At 41.9% G+C, this 20,485-nt stretch overlaps 1 protein-coding gene across 6 annotated transcripts in view; it reads left to right on the top strand.

Moving 5' to 3' along the window:
- The window catches only part of EEFSEC (eukaryotic elongation factor, selenocysteine-tRNA specific), a 223,077-nt gene that overhangs the window by 141,795 nt on the left and 60,797 nt on the right, over window positions 1-20,485 (top strand). Inside the window, exon 7 of one of the 6 annotated variants that reach the window (XM_084635513.1) lies at window positions 9,915-9,976. The exons of the other annotated variants lie outside the window; for them this stretch is intronic. Coding sequence (XP_084491639.1) covers window positions 9,915-9,976 — 62 coding nt within the window. The remainder of the gene's footprint in view (window positions 1-9,914; window positions 9,977-20,485) is intronic. 6 annotated transcript variants of the gene reach the window in all.

The raw sequence follows: 20,485 nt of genomic DNA on the forward strand, positions 1-20,485 counted from the left end.
GAGCTTTAGGACAACACAAAGAACCTGAACAGACAGTAGAAGCTTTAATTCCCCAAAGGGTCATGGGTGTCCACCTCTGTTTTTAAAAAACAAAACAAACAAGCAACCCATCTTTTAAAAAAACATTTGGGTGAGATTGGCAAGTCAGCTGCAGTCTGGGACCTCTTCTTCTAAACCACTCACTGTTCAATAGCACATGCTCTGTTCTTCTTGTTTGTGCTAAACAGAGAAAAATTGTGGTTACTTTGGGTACAAAATATTGCCAGAGACTTGTTTTCTGTACTTCCAAGACTTCTACCTTGTATGCCAGCACCTTAGGGACTTGACCTAAAAATGGATGACACATAATTGTAGCCGTACCCATTCCTAATCCTTAGTCATCTAGTTCCACAGGTATAATTGTGTTATTCTATTACAGTTTAGATGAGGAAGTTATTTTCTTTTGGAAAAGCTGTTTTTCTGTAAATGTGTTAATGGTGATAAAATGATATTGCACATGATACATTGGCATGAATTAGAAGTAGATTTAAGTGTAGTTTTAAAAATTGTAAATAATTTAGGCTAGTCTTTGACCATCCCACTATAGAGGTCTGAATAGTTGAGAGGCTGGGCTTATCATGCTCAGTGCCTCTGTAGTTCTGTATATTATGTAATGGATATTTGGTGTTATATACATTTTTTCTTAGTAATTTGTTTAAATTAAGATTAAAATAAACAAAAACAAAGCTAGTAGCAAGATTTCAGCCTCTTCTTTAAAATCCCTGGGGGGGAATACAAAATTTTACAGCAATGCACATAGCAGAGTTTCTTTCAGCATGTTTCCCAAAATAGCAAACCTGAAACAGGCTGGTAAATTTCTCTCAATGTGGCACAGGGAGGTTGAATAACTTGCCCAAGGCTGCAGAAAGAGTCAGTGTCTAAGCCAGGATTAGAACTCAGGAGAAAAAGTTGATAAAGAATTTTCATTTTGCTTGATAATGTCAAGAATATAGAAAATTAAGTAAGCTGATGAAACAATTCTGAATTACTTTTAGGGAACTTTGGAAGACAGAGGTCAGGTAAATTGAGAAAGTTGTACAAACCCCAAACACTAATGAATACAGTAGACCTTTGAACTCTGTATGTCTAAACTTGCTTTAATACATAGACTGAATTTGGCCTTGACCATAGGCTAAAGCATCTGAAGCATCATAAGCCTTTCAATGTGAGGGAAAAAAAAGTGGTGGTGATGGGGATGCTGACCAAGCACCGTTTTCCGTTGGGAAGATGGGAACTGCAGACGTGAACTCATATTGTGGAAGCATAAATGGAAGTGAAACAATGAACAAACATTGCTCTAGGGGAGAGAATGTACTTCTCACATTTTGTTCTAAAATAATTGGCCTTCTGTGGTAGACGTGGAGGTCGTGGAAAGAGGACAGGAGCTCCTTAGTTGCCTGTGATTTGACTTAAAAGTTTGTTGTGACCTTAAGCAATGTTCCTGTTCAACAGCACTTAACAAAAGCATATTTGATGAAACATTAAACTCCCAAATCCCATTCTCCTCCAAGAAAAAGCTAAGTATTTTTTAAATTAGCAAAAACAGAAATTAATCCAGATCACTCTACCTACGTTTGCTGTTGATGTATTTAAATATAAAAATAAAAAATGCACTGCAGAGACGCATGTTCCTGCCCTAGCCATGACACTTTACACATTTTAAAAATGGATTTGTAATAGTAATATAGTGTACTCCTATTTATCTGAAACCCTATTATCTGAGCTACAGAAATCCCTTCCTGATCGGAATCCCTTCCTTCTCCCCCGTGTCTCTCGTGCTGGGGGACAAGGAAGAGATTTGTGTAATGTGAAGGTTCAGATAATAGAGCAGAGACCCCCAGCCAGGACTGGGAGGAGGAGGAACTCCCTGTTGCAGGGAGGCTGCTCTGCTGGTGAATGGTTCGTGCCAGTACAGGAAGCCCTCTGTAGCCTTGCTGTTATGGGAGTGAGTGAGCAGGGCAGAGCAGATTTCCCCAGCCAGGACTGGAAGGAGGATTGGGAGAATGAGCCCCTGATTGCGGGGTAGGCCACCTTGTTGCTGAATGGCTCCTGCCGTCTCGATTATTGAAGCTCCCAGTTATCCGAATAAAATCTGTGTACCCCATGCTATTCAGATAATTGGGAGTATACCGTAATACCTAACTTAGGGCTTGTCTATATGGTGGAGTGATGCATCCTTGGAGGCTGATTTCTAAAACACACTAATGTGTTGGGTATTAATTGGTCCATGTGGACCCTGCTGGTGTACACTTTAAAGATGACAGTAGGGAACCTGTAATGCACACCAGAAGCATCTGCACAGGCCAGTTAATGCACACCACATTAGTGCATTTCAGAAATCACACTCCTGTAGAGTGCACGACGCCACTGTGTGGATAAGCCCTTATATAATACTTTTTATCCATCAATCTCAAAGCATTTTACAAAGGAGGTCAGTATCATCCCCATTTTGCAGATGGGGAAACCAAGGCACCAGGGGGCTGTGAATTCCTCAAGGTCACCCAGCAAACCAGTGGCAGAGTCAGGAATTGAACCCAGGTCTTCTGAGTCCCAGTCCATTCCTTTAGTGAGAGCAAATTGGACTACAGAGGGAGAGATGCTAAACGATAGCACCCATTCCCTCTCGTAATGATAAAAAGTTAGTTATGTCCCTGCAGTTAATGGGTCAGATTCATTGAAAATCTGAAGTTACTTCATTGAAGGTAATAGAGTTACTCCAGTTTTACATTAGTATAATGAGTACAGAATCTGGCTCACTGTTGAGTGTAAATGCAGTGTTCCCACTTCCTGCTAACCCTCGACAGAAACTGATGGAATCACCTGCACACTGCTTTCAGCCCAGTGGCCTCCCTGAAGTGTGAGGACTCAGTGTTATCTTCTTGTCTGGGTACCACCCAAAAAGCATCATGACCATCTCTTTTCCTCACCATTAGGCCAGCATCATCTTTGTTCTTCAGAGAAGGCTTAAAAGTGCTGTTCCCCATACTACCACTGGGTAGCATTGAAACTGCTTGTTGGCTGATACTATGCTAGAAATGCTTCCTCCAGCTATTGTATTGGGCATTGCAATTATTACATTACCACCAAGCCACATAATTCTGTTTTGTGGATTACTCTGATGCCCCCATTCCAAAGCTCTACCATTTGTTTTCAGCTTTCAGAAAAGGCATAAACACTATCCTGTGTTTTTTGTTTTTTTTAAAGTGTTGCAACTCGAGAGTTCAGATTGGAAGTTAATGCAAAAGTAAAACATTTCCTCTGGGAAACTCTTGCACTTAGCTAGGACTTTTGGGTTTAAAATATACAATGGCTATGACTGATAACTTCACTTTGTATCTCTGAGACTTTCGAAGGAGTGGGACTCTCATATTTTGGCATCAGTCAAATAGTCTGGTCTTCATAGATTTGCCTTCTGTAATGTCTTTGTGCAGAATGTTCCCCCAGGGCATTGAGTTGTGTTTCAACTCCCATTTTCAGTAGCTAATGTATGGGCTGTTCTGTTAAATTTTCTACACCATTATATCTGTGCAACATCTACATATGTTGTTTGATTTGCCTTGTGTTCTTAGTGTTTCCCCCCTTTCTTGTTATATTTGAAACCCCTAAATAATCATGCATTTCTGTGCAACTGAAGTGGCACAAATTTACCAATGACAGAATGTGCTTGTTTCATTTACACATTTTTCTTTTTCCAGTCACAATGAGATTTGAGTCCTAGTTCCCTTTCTCCATTATTCATCACCCTCTGTTTATACATAATATGTGCTGTGTGTTTTTACTACAACACTATTTATACTTACTGCATGTTACAAATTATTAAAAGTTCAATGTTAGTTAGAACCTTCAGTGTTACAAATGGAAAGCTTTTGTAATCAAACTGCTTCAGATTCCAAAATAACACAATTGTTATACAAGTCAAAGAAAGAAAGAACAAATTAATTGGAAATTGGTTCGTCCTTTGCTTACTTTCCAAGACCTGAATTCATGATACTAGGCTTCCTCTCCAAGAGCTTAAGATATCACTAATGCCTTAAAGCAGTACAAGAAAATGGTTTGCTGGGAGTGTTGATGGTAACATCAACACTTTTATAAAGGAGTTGCAAGATCTGACTCTTTCGTCAGGTCTGTGACTGCTAACTTTCTCACTCATGCTGTAAGTAAAACTACTGTTCTCTGAGCCTCTGAGATTCTGTGATCCCTACCTAGTGCTCCCTGAACCATGCCCTACTTAATACCTTACATCACCCAGCCTCACTGCATGTACAGTGCTACATTAATTAGCTGTTATATATAGAGTACTTGCATTTGCATCTCTCTGCATCTGTCAAAGGTGCTCAGATACTGTGCATGTTGTAAATAACTTGATAGATTGATAGATCTGTTGCTAATTCATACATCATTATGGTATATTTAAAGTAGACATGGATATGATGCTAGTCTAGTCAGTTACAGAAGTTGTGCTGGCATGCTTTCCAGGAAATATGCTATTTCCAAATATGTGGTATTGTAATTAGCAGCATATGCTGACTATTATGGGTTTTCTTTTGAAAAAAGTAACTGCAAATAAATGCAGACTCTAGTGACTTACTGAACTCTAAAATGCAACCTTTTCTTGGCTGGCTGTATGTTGAATGCCTACACAATGCGTGGTATGTGCCTGATGTATATTGGATAATATATATACACACAGCATTAGTAAATATACAAAGTGTCCTGCATGTACATATGCACACACAGTGTATCTTGTGGCTGCCCATCCTCAGCTTGTGTGGTATGATATATACACTCGTGTGCACTCCCACACACTAAACCCTTGCAGGTCAAAAAGTGAGGATAAACTTTTGAACCCAGCTGTTTCCAAATTAAGTGCATGTGCAGGGACCACCAGTGCTGGGGTTACCATACTCCAGAAAAGTGCAGACATTGACACCCACATATTGTACTGCAGAAGACTTCTTGTTCTTCCTTTAGTTCTTGAGGGATGGTGCTTTGAAAATATTCTGTCCTCTTTGTCCTTTCTTTGCCATCAGAAAGGACAGGCGGCAGTTCAGTGACCTCCCTTCGTTATGGAAATGGGACTGATACAGTAATCAGGATGCTACATATGGAGCTTTTTAAATTACTGCTCTTCAGTCTTTTGTTAGCCTTCATTATTCTTGAAGTTTTTTTCTCAACTCGTAAAAATGGCATTTTTAATATGCAGAATTAAAAAAGGCAATATGAAGAATACCGGTTTTTGTCAATAAGCTTTTACCTTTTAAACCAGTTATCTGAGTTTCTGCTCTAGGTATTTTAATTGAAGATTAACTACTGTTAAAGAGTATACAAATTTAGGTAGTATATATTTGGAATATTAAAATAGGACTCATTAAAAGGTGGGAATTTTGCTGTCTGACCATTATAATTTTAGATTTCAGAGCACAAACTAACCTTCATTAAAAGTCAGCAAAGCTGACCTATAGGTTCTTCTAATGTTAAGGGGTTTTTTTGTACTGATGAAATTAACAGAAAGAATACTTTGTGATTCACAAGTTCAGCATGAATCTTACAAGTATTTCTCATATGAGATCTGTTGCCTGTTTTGTAAAACATATGCAGTGGTTCAAAGAATAGTTGCTCTAAACATAAAACTCACATTTGCTACATGCCTCTTGCTTGAGTTACTCATTACAGAAACGATTTTAGATATTTATTATGTGCCAAATACGGTAATTAAAAGACCCATTCATTGCTGTCTATGAACTGATTTGTATTTTTACACCCATTGAAGAAGTCAAATTATCGTATTTATTGTGTTGGGAGATGGGGACCAATTTTTTTTTTTTTTTTTGAGGCAAGGAATTGAAGGCAGTCTTTTTTCATTTCCCCCTCTCCCTTTGGTAGTTAAACTAACCTCTCGCTTGCCTTCTTCATTTCCCACAGCTCAGCCCCACCCTTACACACATTCTTTCCTCAAGAAAATGTTCTCAGACAATATTGTTTAGGCCTGTTTCTCCAGATCTTTTCAGCTTATAGGCAAGGGAGTGTATTTTGTGGTTTCCATATCTTGTAATGATCCAAGCACTCATTGCTATTCTTAGCGTCATGTTTTTCTAGAAATACAATTTTAACAATGTAGATTTTAATAAAATAATTGAAAGTAGTCTGTCTGGGACCAATAGCTTTGCAGAATTCCACTCACCCAAAGTGACAAATATATATTTTTTTAATGAACAAAAATTTATGTATATTTTCTCATCTTCATTGTGGTATGGAGCATTGTGTGCGTCTTGTTCCTTCATGATAATCTTGGACGGCTAAAATAGGGTTCTTTTCATGATTTAGATAAACTAAGGCTGAGACCTTCCATGATGATGGGTTGTGAGTATAAGTTACCCCTGGAATTTTTTGTTAAAGTCTCAGAGTCCACCGTTTTCTCTGGCTTTATGGCTACTCAAGTCACCTGCCACTTTTCTGCTTAGGAGAGATGATTGCCGCTCTACTTTAGAGTCATTTCCTCTTCACCAGCTGCAGGAGTCACTGATGAGTGCCATGAAGCAGTACCTTCTCCCAGGGTCTAAGTGCACTCCTGCAATCTCTTGCCGTTTAGGGAAGAAGAAGCTGGGGGGCAACAGTTGAATTCAGGTGCCTTTCCATGGCAGTGACTGTTGATGTTCTGCCATATTGCTCCACCAATGCAACTAAACTTTGGCTCTCTCACCTCTTGTTGCCAAATGTCAGCTAAGGAAGATTTTTTGGGCTGGGATTGGATGTATTCCACTGGATTAAAGGTTGTTTCAAAAAGAATATCAAGAATATACAGGAGTATCATAATTAATTACTATAGCAATTTTGGAAGGGATAGTAAAACCTCATGCTTCAGGGCTTAAGCGAATCTCCAGTCATCAAGATCAGACCTAATGTGAGGGGTAGATTATTTCACATCTGTCTAACACAGGGTTCTTACACCTTCCTTTCAAAACATTTGGTACTGGCCACTGCGAGCGCCAGTATACAAGAGTAGATGAACCCCAGGTCTGATCAAGTATAGCAGTTCCTTTGTTGTTACATCTGCCGGGGGAAAGCTCTTATCACTTGGGGCTGTGTCAGTAGCCACTCTCCTCAGTTTCACTTTCCCCTACAGAAGAGTGGATGGAGGGAGAGTGGACCTCAAATGCACAAAACTCCCAGGGTTCTGCTATAAAATCAGCAACAGATGTTGGAATTGTAAGTCACTCCTTGGTTGAGTTGGGAGGCAGAGGAGCCTGCATTGAGTATCCTTGATCAGCCCTGCTCTCAACAATAAGTGGAGACATCAGGACAACTAAGCCAAACTGGGGGTGAGGGAATTAAAACCCTATGGCAGGGATCTAAATAGTGAACACAGCCACAAGCTGATATTTGAAGGGACGTTGTGTTTTTTATTGGAAGTGTTTTAGGTGATTTTATGGAGTATAAAGGTGACTGAAGCGCTATCATTCAGTGAATGAGAGAAGCCAAAAAAGAATGCGAACATTGCTTAAGCCAGGAAACTTTGCTTTTCCCCTTCATTTCCTTCCCTTTCTCAGAGGTCTCATATCCTGGCAAAACTTAACCAAAAATATGTGGGAACAGGTGTGCACCATTCCTTTCTTGGGCCAGTTGAAGGGAAATGCTTATAAGTGATGTAACTCCTCTCTCAACCTCTGCCACTGTGAACACATTCCCTCTGCAGCATTCCCAATGAAAGATAAATGACCAAGTAGGAAGATATTTGTTACTTTGCTGAGGTGTCTAATTCTGTTGCAATGGAAACTGTTTTCATCCTGTTGATGATTCTCCTCTCCCGAAAGTGCAAGACCCCAGTTTTTTTCACTGAATTAAGAACAGGTTTCTAGATTTTGTTTGGAACTTTCTTTCCTTTCCAAAAGGTAGAAACTCAGCCGCTGCCAAATAGTTTCCCTACACTTAATGGCACTTAATGGCAGGGGCTAATTGTCAGATGAGGTGTGTGTGGTGTCAGGTATGACTGACGGATAGGTTGGGCGTTTCTGGGTGAAATATTGGACTGTATTCATCTGTTGACTTTTTCAATAGGCTAAGGTGCCACAAACATTGAAGTGCTAGCACAAGATAAATGTTAGAGAATTATCCAGCAAGAAAATAAATCTTAAGACATTGGAACCCTTGCTCTTGAAGTGGATCATACTAGGACCCAAACTTAAATAAACAAAGATTTAGATGGTTTGAGTGAGAGCCATACAAGATGCTGCCCTTGTGGTTTTGGTAATGAGACTAATTTATTTTTAACGTGTTTGTATATTTTGGCTGGTCATGTTACATCCCCCATAATCTAATTTTCTCTTTCCTTCAGTGCTACCTTCAGCTGAGCTCACTCAAAATACCAGTCTAATTTGTGTCTTTTGCAATGCCATTCTGACTGGGCTTGTTGTTTGGAACTGCCCAGAGACACTCTCAATACAAGTGAGGTTCAGAAGGTCACTGGTTCATTCATTAGAACTTGACGGTACCAGCATGCCAGTGCATTAGCCTTTACATTGTTCCTCTAATTAACAAATGGAGGTCTAAATCCACAGGCCTCCCATTCAGGGAACTTTCTTTGACATCAATTATGGAAATCTTGCAGGACTGGGTTCTTTATTGTGCATAGACCTCTCATACCAGGCACCATAATGCTAGAATAATTTTGAATAGTTTTGAATAGTTTACAGTCAGTTAGTGCTCCCAAATTATGCACACCACAGACCTTGTGTTTCTTAAAGTATTTTGGAACTTGGAAACTTCAGGAAGTGAGAGATGCTTTGGGACCAATGCTTAGTGGAAGTTATCCTTGGAGAACATGACCAATCTTCTGCAAATGCAGTATCAGATAAAGGAGATAGTACTGTATTCTCTGATGTTGTACTCGACTAATTGTAGAACCATCAGTGCCTCCAGGAGCCAGGAACAATGTGGTAAGGGAAGGAAGCACAACCTTTAGTGTTTCTGTCTCTTGAGATTTTATCAAGAGTTTCACAATATAAGGTGATTTTTCCTTAAAGCCCCAACTATTGGAGTCATGTTACTCTGTGAGAATCTCACCTTTGATTAAAAGAGAGAGAGAGAGAGAGAGAATAGGAAACGTCTACCCTGAGGTGAAGAAAAGATTGAAAAAGTGAACTCTGGGGCTCCAAAATGCAGAAGACAAAAAGAACCCAACGTTTTTTATTTCTTTTAAGTCTCGTGATTTTTGGACATTTGAAATTGGCAATACTGAACCAGCATTGTGGGAAAGGTTTTCAAATAATCAAGGGGCCAATTTTGCAGATTCCCATTGTCTTTTGTAGATTCTTTCTTATTATAATATTGATTTGAACTTATATTTGCTGGGTACACAAAGAGAATTAAGCAAGAATGAAGAAAGGATTCTTGGATAGTTGGTGAGTGCTGGAAGGGTGAAGCAGAGTGGCTGACTTTTCGAAAATACAATGCAGGAAAATTAGCTATTGAAAAATACCACACAGCCATGGTAAAATCTGTGGACCATCATGATACCTGTGGATTTCTGGGTTTTAAATTATCTGAGATGCAAATAGAGCAAATTCCTTGATCTTTAATGACTTATTGAATCAGTTTCCTTGAATGGGTTTTTTAAACAAAATGCCTTTAATAAAAATTCATGCAGCACTGATACTTATAGGCCCAAACTTTTGTAATTGCATGCGACCAGTTAAGATTTTTAACGAGTTGATTACATGCACGCTTACTATGATTGTGCATGCAAATTATGTGCTTACTCAATAATGAAAATTTGGACAGATATGTACTGTAGGCTTCATTGGTTCAAAACTGATTGATTGTTGTGCTTGAACATCTTTTTGCTTTAATAGTGCACTCTCTTTCTCTCTCCTCTCTAGTGTCTCCTGAAAAAACAGAGATTAGAATTGCCAGACAAATATGGAGCAGACAGGATACCAGGGTAGGGAGCTGGCCTGTGGCACCTTCTCTGACTGAAAAGCTATTTTGTGCCTTCTCATAAACACTCACTCTGACTTCAGTAGTACCATTCAGGGAAGGCTGTAAGTTTTGGTGCAATGGACCACATGTAGCCTTGGGCCATGAGTTTGATGCTACTGTACTTGCATGTGTCTGATTCAGTTTAGGAAGGGGTGATGTGTCATTTCACTCCAGACAGTACACAGATTGCATGGCACAATCCCACTTTATTGGATTAAGGTCAGTATTGTTTAACTTTAAAATTGCAAAAACATACAGTGTACAGATTTTTAAATCTACCCAGTCTTGTTTTCATTACTGTGACCAGTTGACTGCTGTAGCAGCTCAGTGAGCTTTTTCACAAGCACTCAATAAGTGGGGGAAGCTTTGTCATAAGGTTTTAATTTTAGCTTTCCTGGAAGCTAAAATAAAAGTGTAACTCACGCAAGGGAGGTGAGCTATCAGTGAATGTTCACAGAAAATAACAAATCCATGCTCCTTTTCAAACATACTTCTTTCAGAGGGATTTCTAGGGTGATTTGATGTACTTCAGGGGTAGGGAGTATTTGGAAGTTTGTCTCTCCTACTGTATTTCTAATGCACCAAATCAGTGTAGTGCAATATCTGGGTATTGTTTTGACTTATAATAGGACAATACCATGAAATGTTTGCTTGCTTGCTTGTTTTGGGGGGTTTCTTTGTGGAGTGGGAGCAATGAATAGGCTGGTATGTGTATGTGTGTGTATTTTTATTTTATATATATATTTGTAGTTCTCAATAAATACTGAAAAAACTAAGTGCAAACCAGTAGACAGATTGTGGAAAAAGAGCTAAATTGAGATTATGGCAACCTAATGGTTTCTTGCTAGGAACATATGGACTATGATGGATTGCTGCTGTAAAGATTTTTTTAAAAAATTATTGCGGCCCTGTGGGGTAAGACTAACAACATGGGGCAAATAATCGGTGTTGTAGGCTAAGAAATTTTAGAATGTTTCTTTAACTATGATTGGAAAATATACAGTACATGCAAGAACAAACCCATTGAGTCTTGTCCTTTGGGTGGCCTGTTTTAGTACCATGTTTATTACCTTATCTTTGCTTTTCGCATAAACCTGGTCTGCCATCTGACTGAGATCCACCTGTGAATGACAACTCAGTCTGGGAAACTTTACCCAGGCAGCCGCAAAACTGTTGCGTGTGTTGGCATTTTGAGGCATTATTAAGAAGTCCACCAATTAAATGTGCATTGTTAGTTTTGGCCCTCTGTAAAAGATAGAAATAGATGGAAATATATTGTGGAAGCTTAAACTTTAAAAGCCATTTTAGGAAATAAGACTACGAATAATAGTAATGTGGGGGGGGGGCCGAGGGCGAGGGAGGTATGGCAAACATTCAGATTTACTCTGTGTAAAACAAAAATGCAGATTTCCACAGTCCTTTTTTTATAGAAAGTGATAGAGAAGGACTTTATAGGATATTAAAAGACTGAAAACTTTATAGTAACAAAACATTCTGTAATAGTTTTCTCCATTAGAACCCCTTCCCCCCACACAACCATTTTCTTTTCCTTGTAATAATTAGTTTGAACTTTCATCTAGTTCTATGGATCAAGTCATTTTCATACAACTTTCAGGATTTTTGTGTGTATGCTTTAAATCTTTCTTCTAAATATTTTTTGGAACAAAAAAAGCCGTGAATACATTATAATTTCAATTTTCATGGTGTGTGAAAGATTTCTATACTAGGTCTTTATTGTTTTTGAAGAATTCATCACCCTAGTTAAGAAGCTTAATATAAATTAAAGAAGGTATTAAGGAACATTAAGACATCAAAATGTGGAGCGTTCTTTTCCTTTCGATTGCTCCAAATGCAAACAAGTTGAATAAAATGCAATCAAAGGGCCTGTTTAGAGAACATTGAGTGGCTTTCAGCTGTGCTGTGGAGAACCTCTGGTAAGAGCATAATTCAAATAAAAAGGCCTTTCTTTCCTCTTCCTAATTCTCTTTGTTGTGGTGACAACAGAATACAAACCTGATAAAAATTTAATCACCTTATCTTTTTAAAGCAAATTGCATTTTTGTTTACACACAATATACATAACATAAAAAAGAAAAAGCTGCTACCCTATCCTCCTCCCCTTACTAATAGCATTAAAGGCCTTTGCCTACAAGTTTTTTTAAAAATAACTGTTTTAGTCTTTTTTCTGAAGTCCCATTGTTCAGGATTGCTTTAAAAAGGCAGCCCATGGGAAGATGAATATCGCCCAACTTAGACTCTGGGCCAGCACTAAGTAACAGATGCCCGGTATAAGTCAGTTGAGTTAGGTCAGCTTAACTGGCTTCTGTGGTGCCTACTCCACATCAAGAGTTGCAAGCAAGATGGGAGGATTATGGGTCCACAGATCTAGCACTTTGATTTGAAGCGGCTTTGTAATGAATTGCCTTTGGTTCTATGTCAGATCTGCTAACCAGAACTTTTTCTGCCTCTTATGCATTTCTGAAAGGCTGGTGTAAGATTGTGTATTTGTACTTTTTTGCTTTTCATTAGGCTTCCCTGATGAAATTTTAGCCCCTTGTGTTGAATTCAAACCAGATTTCCTGTTGTACTGCTGCTCATCCTAGTGCAGAGCAGAGATACTGATTTCTTTATGGTATTGGGGTTGACCTTATGTCAACTGAGGCATCTGTTGGCCCATACCAGTGTGTGCTTTAGCTTCAAAACACCGGCATAGGAGATAAAGATGGTCCCAACTCAGTGCAACCAGGGATTTAGAATTATGAACTCTCACAGATAAAGTCCCCATTCACTGGGTTGGAATTATACTGTATCCCTTAATCAGCACAGAAATTTGAGTTATGCTATTCAGAACATGGGAGGCAACTGCTTCCCTACAGATATGAGAGTTTAAACATTACGGACCCTACTATAGTGAAACCTGGGCAAGAATCCATCCTTATTAAGTAAACCTCCTGTTTTAAGAGACTGTCCCAAATATCCCTGTCCGTACTGAATTCAGTTTGCCTACACACTCATAAGAAAGTAGATTTTAGTTTATGCAAGACAGGCTCTTAGATATGGTTTGAGGTCCAGTGACAAAGATGTGCCTATCCCAGGGCTAGGAATAGTAGTGGGACTTAAGGGACAAGAAAGAGGACGTTGACAGAGCTGCGTGCACAGAATAGAACTGGGGGAGTGTTGCCAGTCAGGATTGAAGTGTATTGGGAAAGTTGGAATTGTGTGATAAGCTGGCCCTCCTGCCTAAACTGTGCTTGGTGTTCTGGCCAGAAGTTGCTCTTCCTTGTATTCATAAGAACAGTTCAACCAGAAAGAACGTTTTCTGGCTCTTGTTCACTTTTCATTTTCTTGAACGAAGATAAGTAATGGGATTGTGACAATATGGGAGGTAGAACTTGTGCAGGGGGTGGGGATGGGGTTGGGGTGAAGGGGAGACTTTTAGCTCCATGACTGATGCATGGTCCTTAAGTAGCATGGATTTTTCAAGTTTCAAAACCAGTTCCAGTACCAGAGCCATCACAAGAGTGCACAAAATCTGTTAAATTGCAGAAAGACTATGCTGAATAGTTAAGCAAACAGCAAAGTTCAAGTTGTGGCTCATTGTCATTGTTTTACTATCAATATTTATCTTGCTAATTAAATCCTTTTGGCTAGAGCTATATGAGACCGCAGTGATCTTTGATTAAAGGAAACCAACACAAGGTCAGCCTTACTTTAGCAGGAGTGCTCTGATCACCAGGCAGGTCTATGGAGAGCGGGAACAAATGCACATTAGCGGTTGAAATAATAGTGACCAATTGCTTCTGAAAAATAATTCTTTTAAAATACTGTGTTCCCAGGCTGGCTGTTTTGAATAACTTGGGATGTTTCCCAGTATGATGGTGAAGCTAGAGCTGGTCAGCCAATAATTTCTCTGCTGCCAAACTCTGTCAAGAGTCCCTGTAGACATCAAGCTGCAGCTTCACCCTTCAAATTAATAGTATTGTCCTTGTTGGGTTTTTTTATTTTATTTTATTTTATTCCAGTAATGCCCAACATATGCAAACATTCAAGATAGATGGCTGTTGCTCTGAGGAGCTTACAGTACAAGAATAGACAAGTAAATAGTGCACGGTCAATGGGCCAGGCATAAACCACCATAAACTCTCTTCTTTGCCTCTCCATGTTCCCAAAAGTTAACCTGGCCTAATTCTGGAACAAGAGGATCCAAGCTCTGTCCCACTATCAACAAATAGGCACAGTGTGCGGCACATGGACAGTTGTGAAGTAAGAGATGGCCATGGACTTTTTAGTGTATAAAAAACATGACCATGTTTTGTACTCTAAAAGTGTGTGCTAACCTGTATGACTGTCTGAGAAATACAGAAGAGCTCTGACTTGTTGCTTCAGACCAGGGGTCTGGGCTGGAGAAGAGGCTGGGTGGGCGCTGAGGATAAGGCTGTCCTTTGGAATATCATTTTGGCAGCCACAGATGGCCTTGTAGAGAGCGTTTAGATTGTCTCACTGGCTGTGGATAACATGTGGCTTGTTCAAGTGGTTTATGTAGGGTTTAAGGAGCAAAATTACAATGCACAATGGAGTGGATAAATGGAAAAATCTGTCCCATCTCAGTGCTTCGGGCAGCAGAGACTCCACGTGCTTACACGGGTCACCAGAATGTAAACATCCTTCCAGACAAATCACATTTTGATGCTGGATCTTGGCATTTATATTATATTTTGATGATCGGCATCATGATGATGCTACACTGATTTTGGAAGTTTGAGTTGCACACTTCGACCATTCTGCATGTTCAGCTTGCTGGCTATGGGGTGGACCAGTAAACCTGTGGATGAGTGGCACACTGAATGCACACTTGATACACTCTGCTTGATCTAGGTGGTAAATTAAGGACTCTGTTGGGGGGAAAGGGGGAAGAGAAGCCAGAAATCATAGAGGTATTAGTAAATATTGTAAATGTTTCTGGTCTGGGGCTTGCAGTACTAGGGCCTGAGCTCCATTTATCAATATGAATCAAAATGCTGACTTTATGCAGAGGGGATGCTGAGCTAATTAAAGAAATAGTCCTACTTTGTACAATTGATCCCATAAAACTCTTCCTGACCTTGAGAAGACCCCCAGCAAGCTGTGGGAACCTTCAAATTGTCCCCTCTGAACTTTTTTGTGTTGTCATTTAAATATAGTAACTGCTTTTTAATTAAAAAAGAAAAATTAGATGGCATTTCAAATTGTGTCCATGGTGCCTTAGGGACCTATTACAGTACAAATTACTCTATACTATTTAGTGAGGCCTTGTTACCACTGTGTGAACCACGAGTTACCTCTGTAGGGGTGTAGGACAAGAAGGGCCCTTCTTTGAAAGTCTGGTTCTGAACATAAAAGTGACGCCAGCAATTGGAAGCAATTTGTGGAATTGTTTGATTATATTAATTATGGCACCAGCAAACAGTGCTTGGGAAACAGTTTTGTTTTCTTGAATTCTTTCTTGATTGCTAGCAGTGAAAGCCAAGATACAGAATGTGCCTTTAAGGACCGCCGGAGAGTGCAGTTCAAGCCATTGTGTAGAATTGGCACCGTGCATGAAAGGGTTGTGTCCAGCTTTATGTGAGAGTTTTCCAAATACAGCTTTGGCCTGAACTTCACCTATGTCATTCTCCAGAATTAAAACAGCTTCTTTCTTCCTCACCAAGAAAGAGCAGCTCTTTCCTAATAATCAGAAGACCATAATGAAATCCACTTGATAATTCCAGTTCCAGTATAACAACTCTTATAATAATGCCTTTCATTCCAGAAGCCTGCACACAAGCGCTCAGTTCACTCACCACTGAAATGCAGCATGCTCAGGGGTGGAACACAACAGCTGTTCAGCAGTGCCTAGCAAAACTATATAGTAGTTGGGGACATGTCGTGATACTGTATCTAGTTGGAACTACAGGAGTAATTTAGCTGCTGTAGGCAGAATATAATTACCCAAGTCATGATTTGGTGAGGACAATGGGGCAACCTATTCTTGTGAAAAGTGCTGTGAGATTTTTCATCACCACAGGCAGTTAGGACCTTGGTTTTATGTTTCTAAAAGACAGGTCCTGCCTAGCAGCATATAGACCCTACTACTATGTTGTGGCATTCATTCAATATTGATTCCAAGGGAAGATTGCCACTCACTAAATTACCAGGATGCCTTTCTGCAGCTCCTGTGCTTTCCTTGGAGGTCTCCCATCCAGGGACTTTTCTTGCCCTATCTTGTTTAGTTTGTGAGATCTATGGGGCCACAGCACAAGGTGATATTGGCAGATCTGCTCAACAGAAAAAGCTGTCTCTCATCCTCCTGAATCTCTTCACAAGTGATGCTGTGAATTCCAGAAGGGAGTCACATAATGCGTTTGCAGATGCCAGCAACAAATCAAGGATAGGCTCTAGCACCGATAAATGCACCTGCACCAGAGTAAGTACTACCCATCTTCCAGTAACAGCCAGTCATGATGCAGATGCACTAGTATTAAGCCACTAGTGTAGACAGGGCTCTGGCTTAGAGCAGGCTTCTATGACATGGTGTTAAAAATGCCTGAGGCATATCTACAGTATCGCTTGTGCAGTTGCAGCATTGGTCGTAGTTCCGATAATATGGTAACTGATTTTTCTAAAGTAGACAATTCTAACGTGTGCAGGTATTTGATTAGATTTAAAATTCCCACGAAACATAAATGTAAAAGTTTGCCCATGTCTCTTTGGTTCAAATTTCACACTATTCAACCCCACCCAGTAATAGAGCCTGCTGGCTGTCCACCTTGTTGCACGTTAGTCCGGAGGCAGCTATGTTCCAGTTCCAGCAGAGATTAGTGATACTGAAATATTTATGGGTCCCCAGTAACTGTACTAGGTAGTATGCAGTATATAAAGCATGTTGGGATCTTTAAGTATGAAAAGAGCTATTGAAATTTGTGATATCAGGTCTAGGTGTCATTGAAATTGTCATTGCAGTAAAGAATGGAACAGTTACTTGATGCAGGGAGCACCCAGGCCTCTTTCAGGGAGGTGGGTTTGAAGTTCAGCCATATACATTTTCCTCTCTTTTGGCTGGGTTAGAAGGCATGCCCCATATGTATATCATTCCTCCTGTTCACAATATTGTGATTAGTCAGTGCCTTGGCTGTTACTCCCTTCTCTGGCTAGGCACAAAGGAGTTATTCCATTGTTTTACTTCTTTCCGCAAAGTATGTAGCATTAAGCCTTTTACAGTTTTCCAGGCACTCAGCATTTTATTAGTCTTCGAAAGGAGACGAGCCATTCCTGGAGGTAAAGGAGACCTCTGAGATTGGAGTAGGAATGAGGAGGCAGAGGAAACCTGGAAAAGAAGGAGGGAAAGCTGGAGCAGGGAATGAGGTAGAGAGAAATGGCCAGGTGGAAAGAGAAAAGGAAGCAGAGGAGAGCTGGAGGGGGAAGAGCTTCTCAACCTTTTTTCATTTGTGGACCCCTAAAAATTTCAATTGGACGTGCAGACCCCTTTGGAAGTCTTAGACCACAGGTTGAGAACCACCGGGTTAGACTTCAGGGGAAATAGCCAAGTCCATTTTAGGAGACCTTTTCAGGGTCAGAGAAAATGGTGAGTAGCGGAAGACAGCAAAACAAAAGGACAGAAAACACGGGAGAACAATAGACTATGTAGATAGGAGGAATGGAGTAATGAATGGGATAAAGGATTATTTGAAGGTGTGGACTGGGATCCACAAGAACAAGAAGAAGCAAGGCTTCTTCGGGTGCCTGCTCATGTCCATTCCATATTGGGAGTGTGTGCTCCCCACATTCACCAGTGCTGGAAGTTTTTCCCTTAGTGGTATCTGTAGGGGACCGGCTCTGGTGCCGTCTAGAGTGATGTGCGCATGTCACGGTATAAGGGGCGCTGCTGGCTCCCCCCACCCTCAGTTCATTGTTGCCACCAGTGACGGTGCTGGAGCATCTGCTGCTTCGGCTAGCCTTTTTTTGCTTTGTTCAGTATTTTGAACTTTTCTTGTAAAACAGTTGTTCATAGTTAAGTTTCCCTTAGTATGTTAGAGTGTTTTTACTTGGTTGGTCCCAAACGGGACTTAGCCTAGGGATGGGGCATGACCCGGTCCCAAGGCTTTAAGCCATATGGTCGCTGCAAGAAACCAATGCCCATTAGCGATCCGCATAATAGTTGTTTAAGGTGTCTTGGCGAGTCGCATATAAGCGACAAGTGCCATATTTGCAAGTCTGTCAAACCTCGGACTAAGAAAGAGAGGGACTTCCGTCTCAAGGTGGTCCTAAGGAGTTGGTGCTAACTTCGGCACCGGACCAGTCAAGGTCTGAATCTGTCCCGAGCACTGCAGCATCGGTGTGCAGCACCCCACCAGCGCCAATCCCCCTCCCTGGCACCTGCCAAGGGTCTAAAGAAGATGGGGAGAGGAAGATCTCCTACATCCTGCAAGGGGAAGGAGAGGGCAAGAGGGAAGCCAAGGCCCCAGGAGGACATCTCAATACCTCCTTCTAGGAGTCAGGCACCAGCTCTGGTCGAGTGGTCCAGCCCACCCCAACCCATACTTGCCACGCCGGACAGTGATGGGAGCCTTTGCCAGCTAGAGGTCCCGTCAACACCCCAGGCCTTGCAAGCAGTTCAGGATATCCTGGTGCTACCAGTGCCGCCCACACCTGCTGTGGCAGTACCCCGGTCTAGGGGCAAACCCTCCTTGAGTCCTTTCTGTAGGTCCCCATCTCAGCAGCACTGCTCCCTATCATGGGGGACGTCCCGCCAGCACTTACCCACATGGAGCTACCAGTCCTCGAAGGCAGAGAGGCAGACTTGGCGAAGCCCTCGCTGGTCTCTGGACTTGGGGCACCACCCGCAGGGCTCGAGGCATGCCACGCCGGTGACCTAGTACAGGCCTGCAGAGTTCCACCCTTCCTAGCATTAACAGCACCAGACCCGGCCCAGTGCTTCACCCATGGCTTGTCACCAGTCATAGGCCCGGGACAGTCTGTCTCAGGAGTGGAATCATTGGTCCACAGCTCCTCGGTATGTGTCACTGATCTCCTAGATCGGAGAGAAAGTCTTCCTGGAAACTGACCCACTCCAGCTCCCGCTCCACATCCCGGTACCAGTCGAGCAGCATGAGGTGTGGATCATTGGAACACCGTTGCTGAATGCCGCCAGTTTCTGAGGATCCGCAGAAGGGACTCATTCTGAGTGGAGAGCTCCCCATCCAGGCACAGCAATTGGCACTGCAGTGACCGGGATCGCCGATCTACTCACTCATGGTCACCTGAGAGCAACCACTTGGCCTTGAGCTCTGGCACTGGACAGGAGTCGTAGCTGGCTGGCCAAAACCTGGCACCGGCAGTACCCTCAGTGTCGGCAGTACCGCCATCTAACCCATGGCCCCAGGGCCACTGGCCAGCTGCCTTATACTCATGGAGCTTTACTCAGCCTTCTCAAGGGCTCAGGTCAGTGGTGGGGGCCTCAAACAAGCCATTGGCCTCAGTATCCTCCCCAGCCCCCAGAGCAACCTACCTGGCCAAGTGGATGAGGTTCTCCCACTGGGTGTCTGAGTATAGCATCTCTCCGTCACACTCCTCCTTACAATCTATCTTAGATTACCTGCTTCATTTTAAGAACCAAGGGCTGGCCCTCTCTTCCATCAGGGTGCACCTTGCAGCCATCTCCACTTTCCACCCACCGATCCAAGGTCAGACAGTGTTTTCACATGACATGTTGAGCAGATTCCTGAGAGGCCTTGGGAGGCTTTTCCCACTGGTCCGGGCTTCTGTCCCATAGTGGGACCTTAACTTGGTTCTTTCTTGGCTTATGGGCCTGCCCTTTGAGCCTGTGGGCTCCTGCTCCCTTTCCCACCTGTATGGAAGGTTGCTTTCTTTGTGGCGATAACATTGGCGAGATGAGTGTTGGAGATTAAAGCCCTGACATCGGAGTCACCGTATACCGTGTTCTGCAAGGTCAAAGTTCAACTGCGACCCTATCTGGCCTTTCTGCCGGAAGTGATGTCTTCCTTCCATGTCAACCAGGACATCTTCCTCCCAGTGTTTTGTCCCAAGCTGCACACCACTAGCAAGGAAAGGAGGCTGCATGCCTTGGATGTCAGACGTGCCCTGGCGTTTTACCTGGAGTGTACCAAGCCCTTCTGCAGCTCGACCCAGCTCTTCATCATGACAGCAGACAAGATGAAGGGCCTTCCGGTGTCCTCAAAGAGGATTTCCAACTGGATCACCTCCTGCGTCCAGACCTGTTACGAGCTGGCACAGGTCCCACTGCCGCCGAACGTAAAGGCCCATTTGACCAGAGCCCAGGCATCCTCGGCAGCCTTCTTGGTGCACGTTCCTATCCAGGACATTTGCAGATCCGTGACGTGGTCTTCGGTTCACACGTTCATGGCACATTATGCCATCACTCAGGAGGCCAAAGATGATGCTGGGTTCGGCAGAGCTGTGTTGCAATCTACACATC

The sequence above is a fragment of the Lepidochelys olivacea genome (genome assembly GCF_965140295.1).
Source record: "Lepidochelys olivacea isolate rLepOli2 genome assembly, chromosome: 7".
NCBI lineage: Eukaryota > Metazoa > Chordata > Testudines > Cheloniidae > Lepidochelys > Lepidochelys olivacea.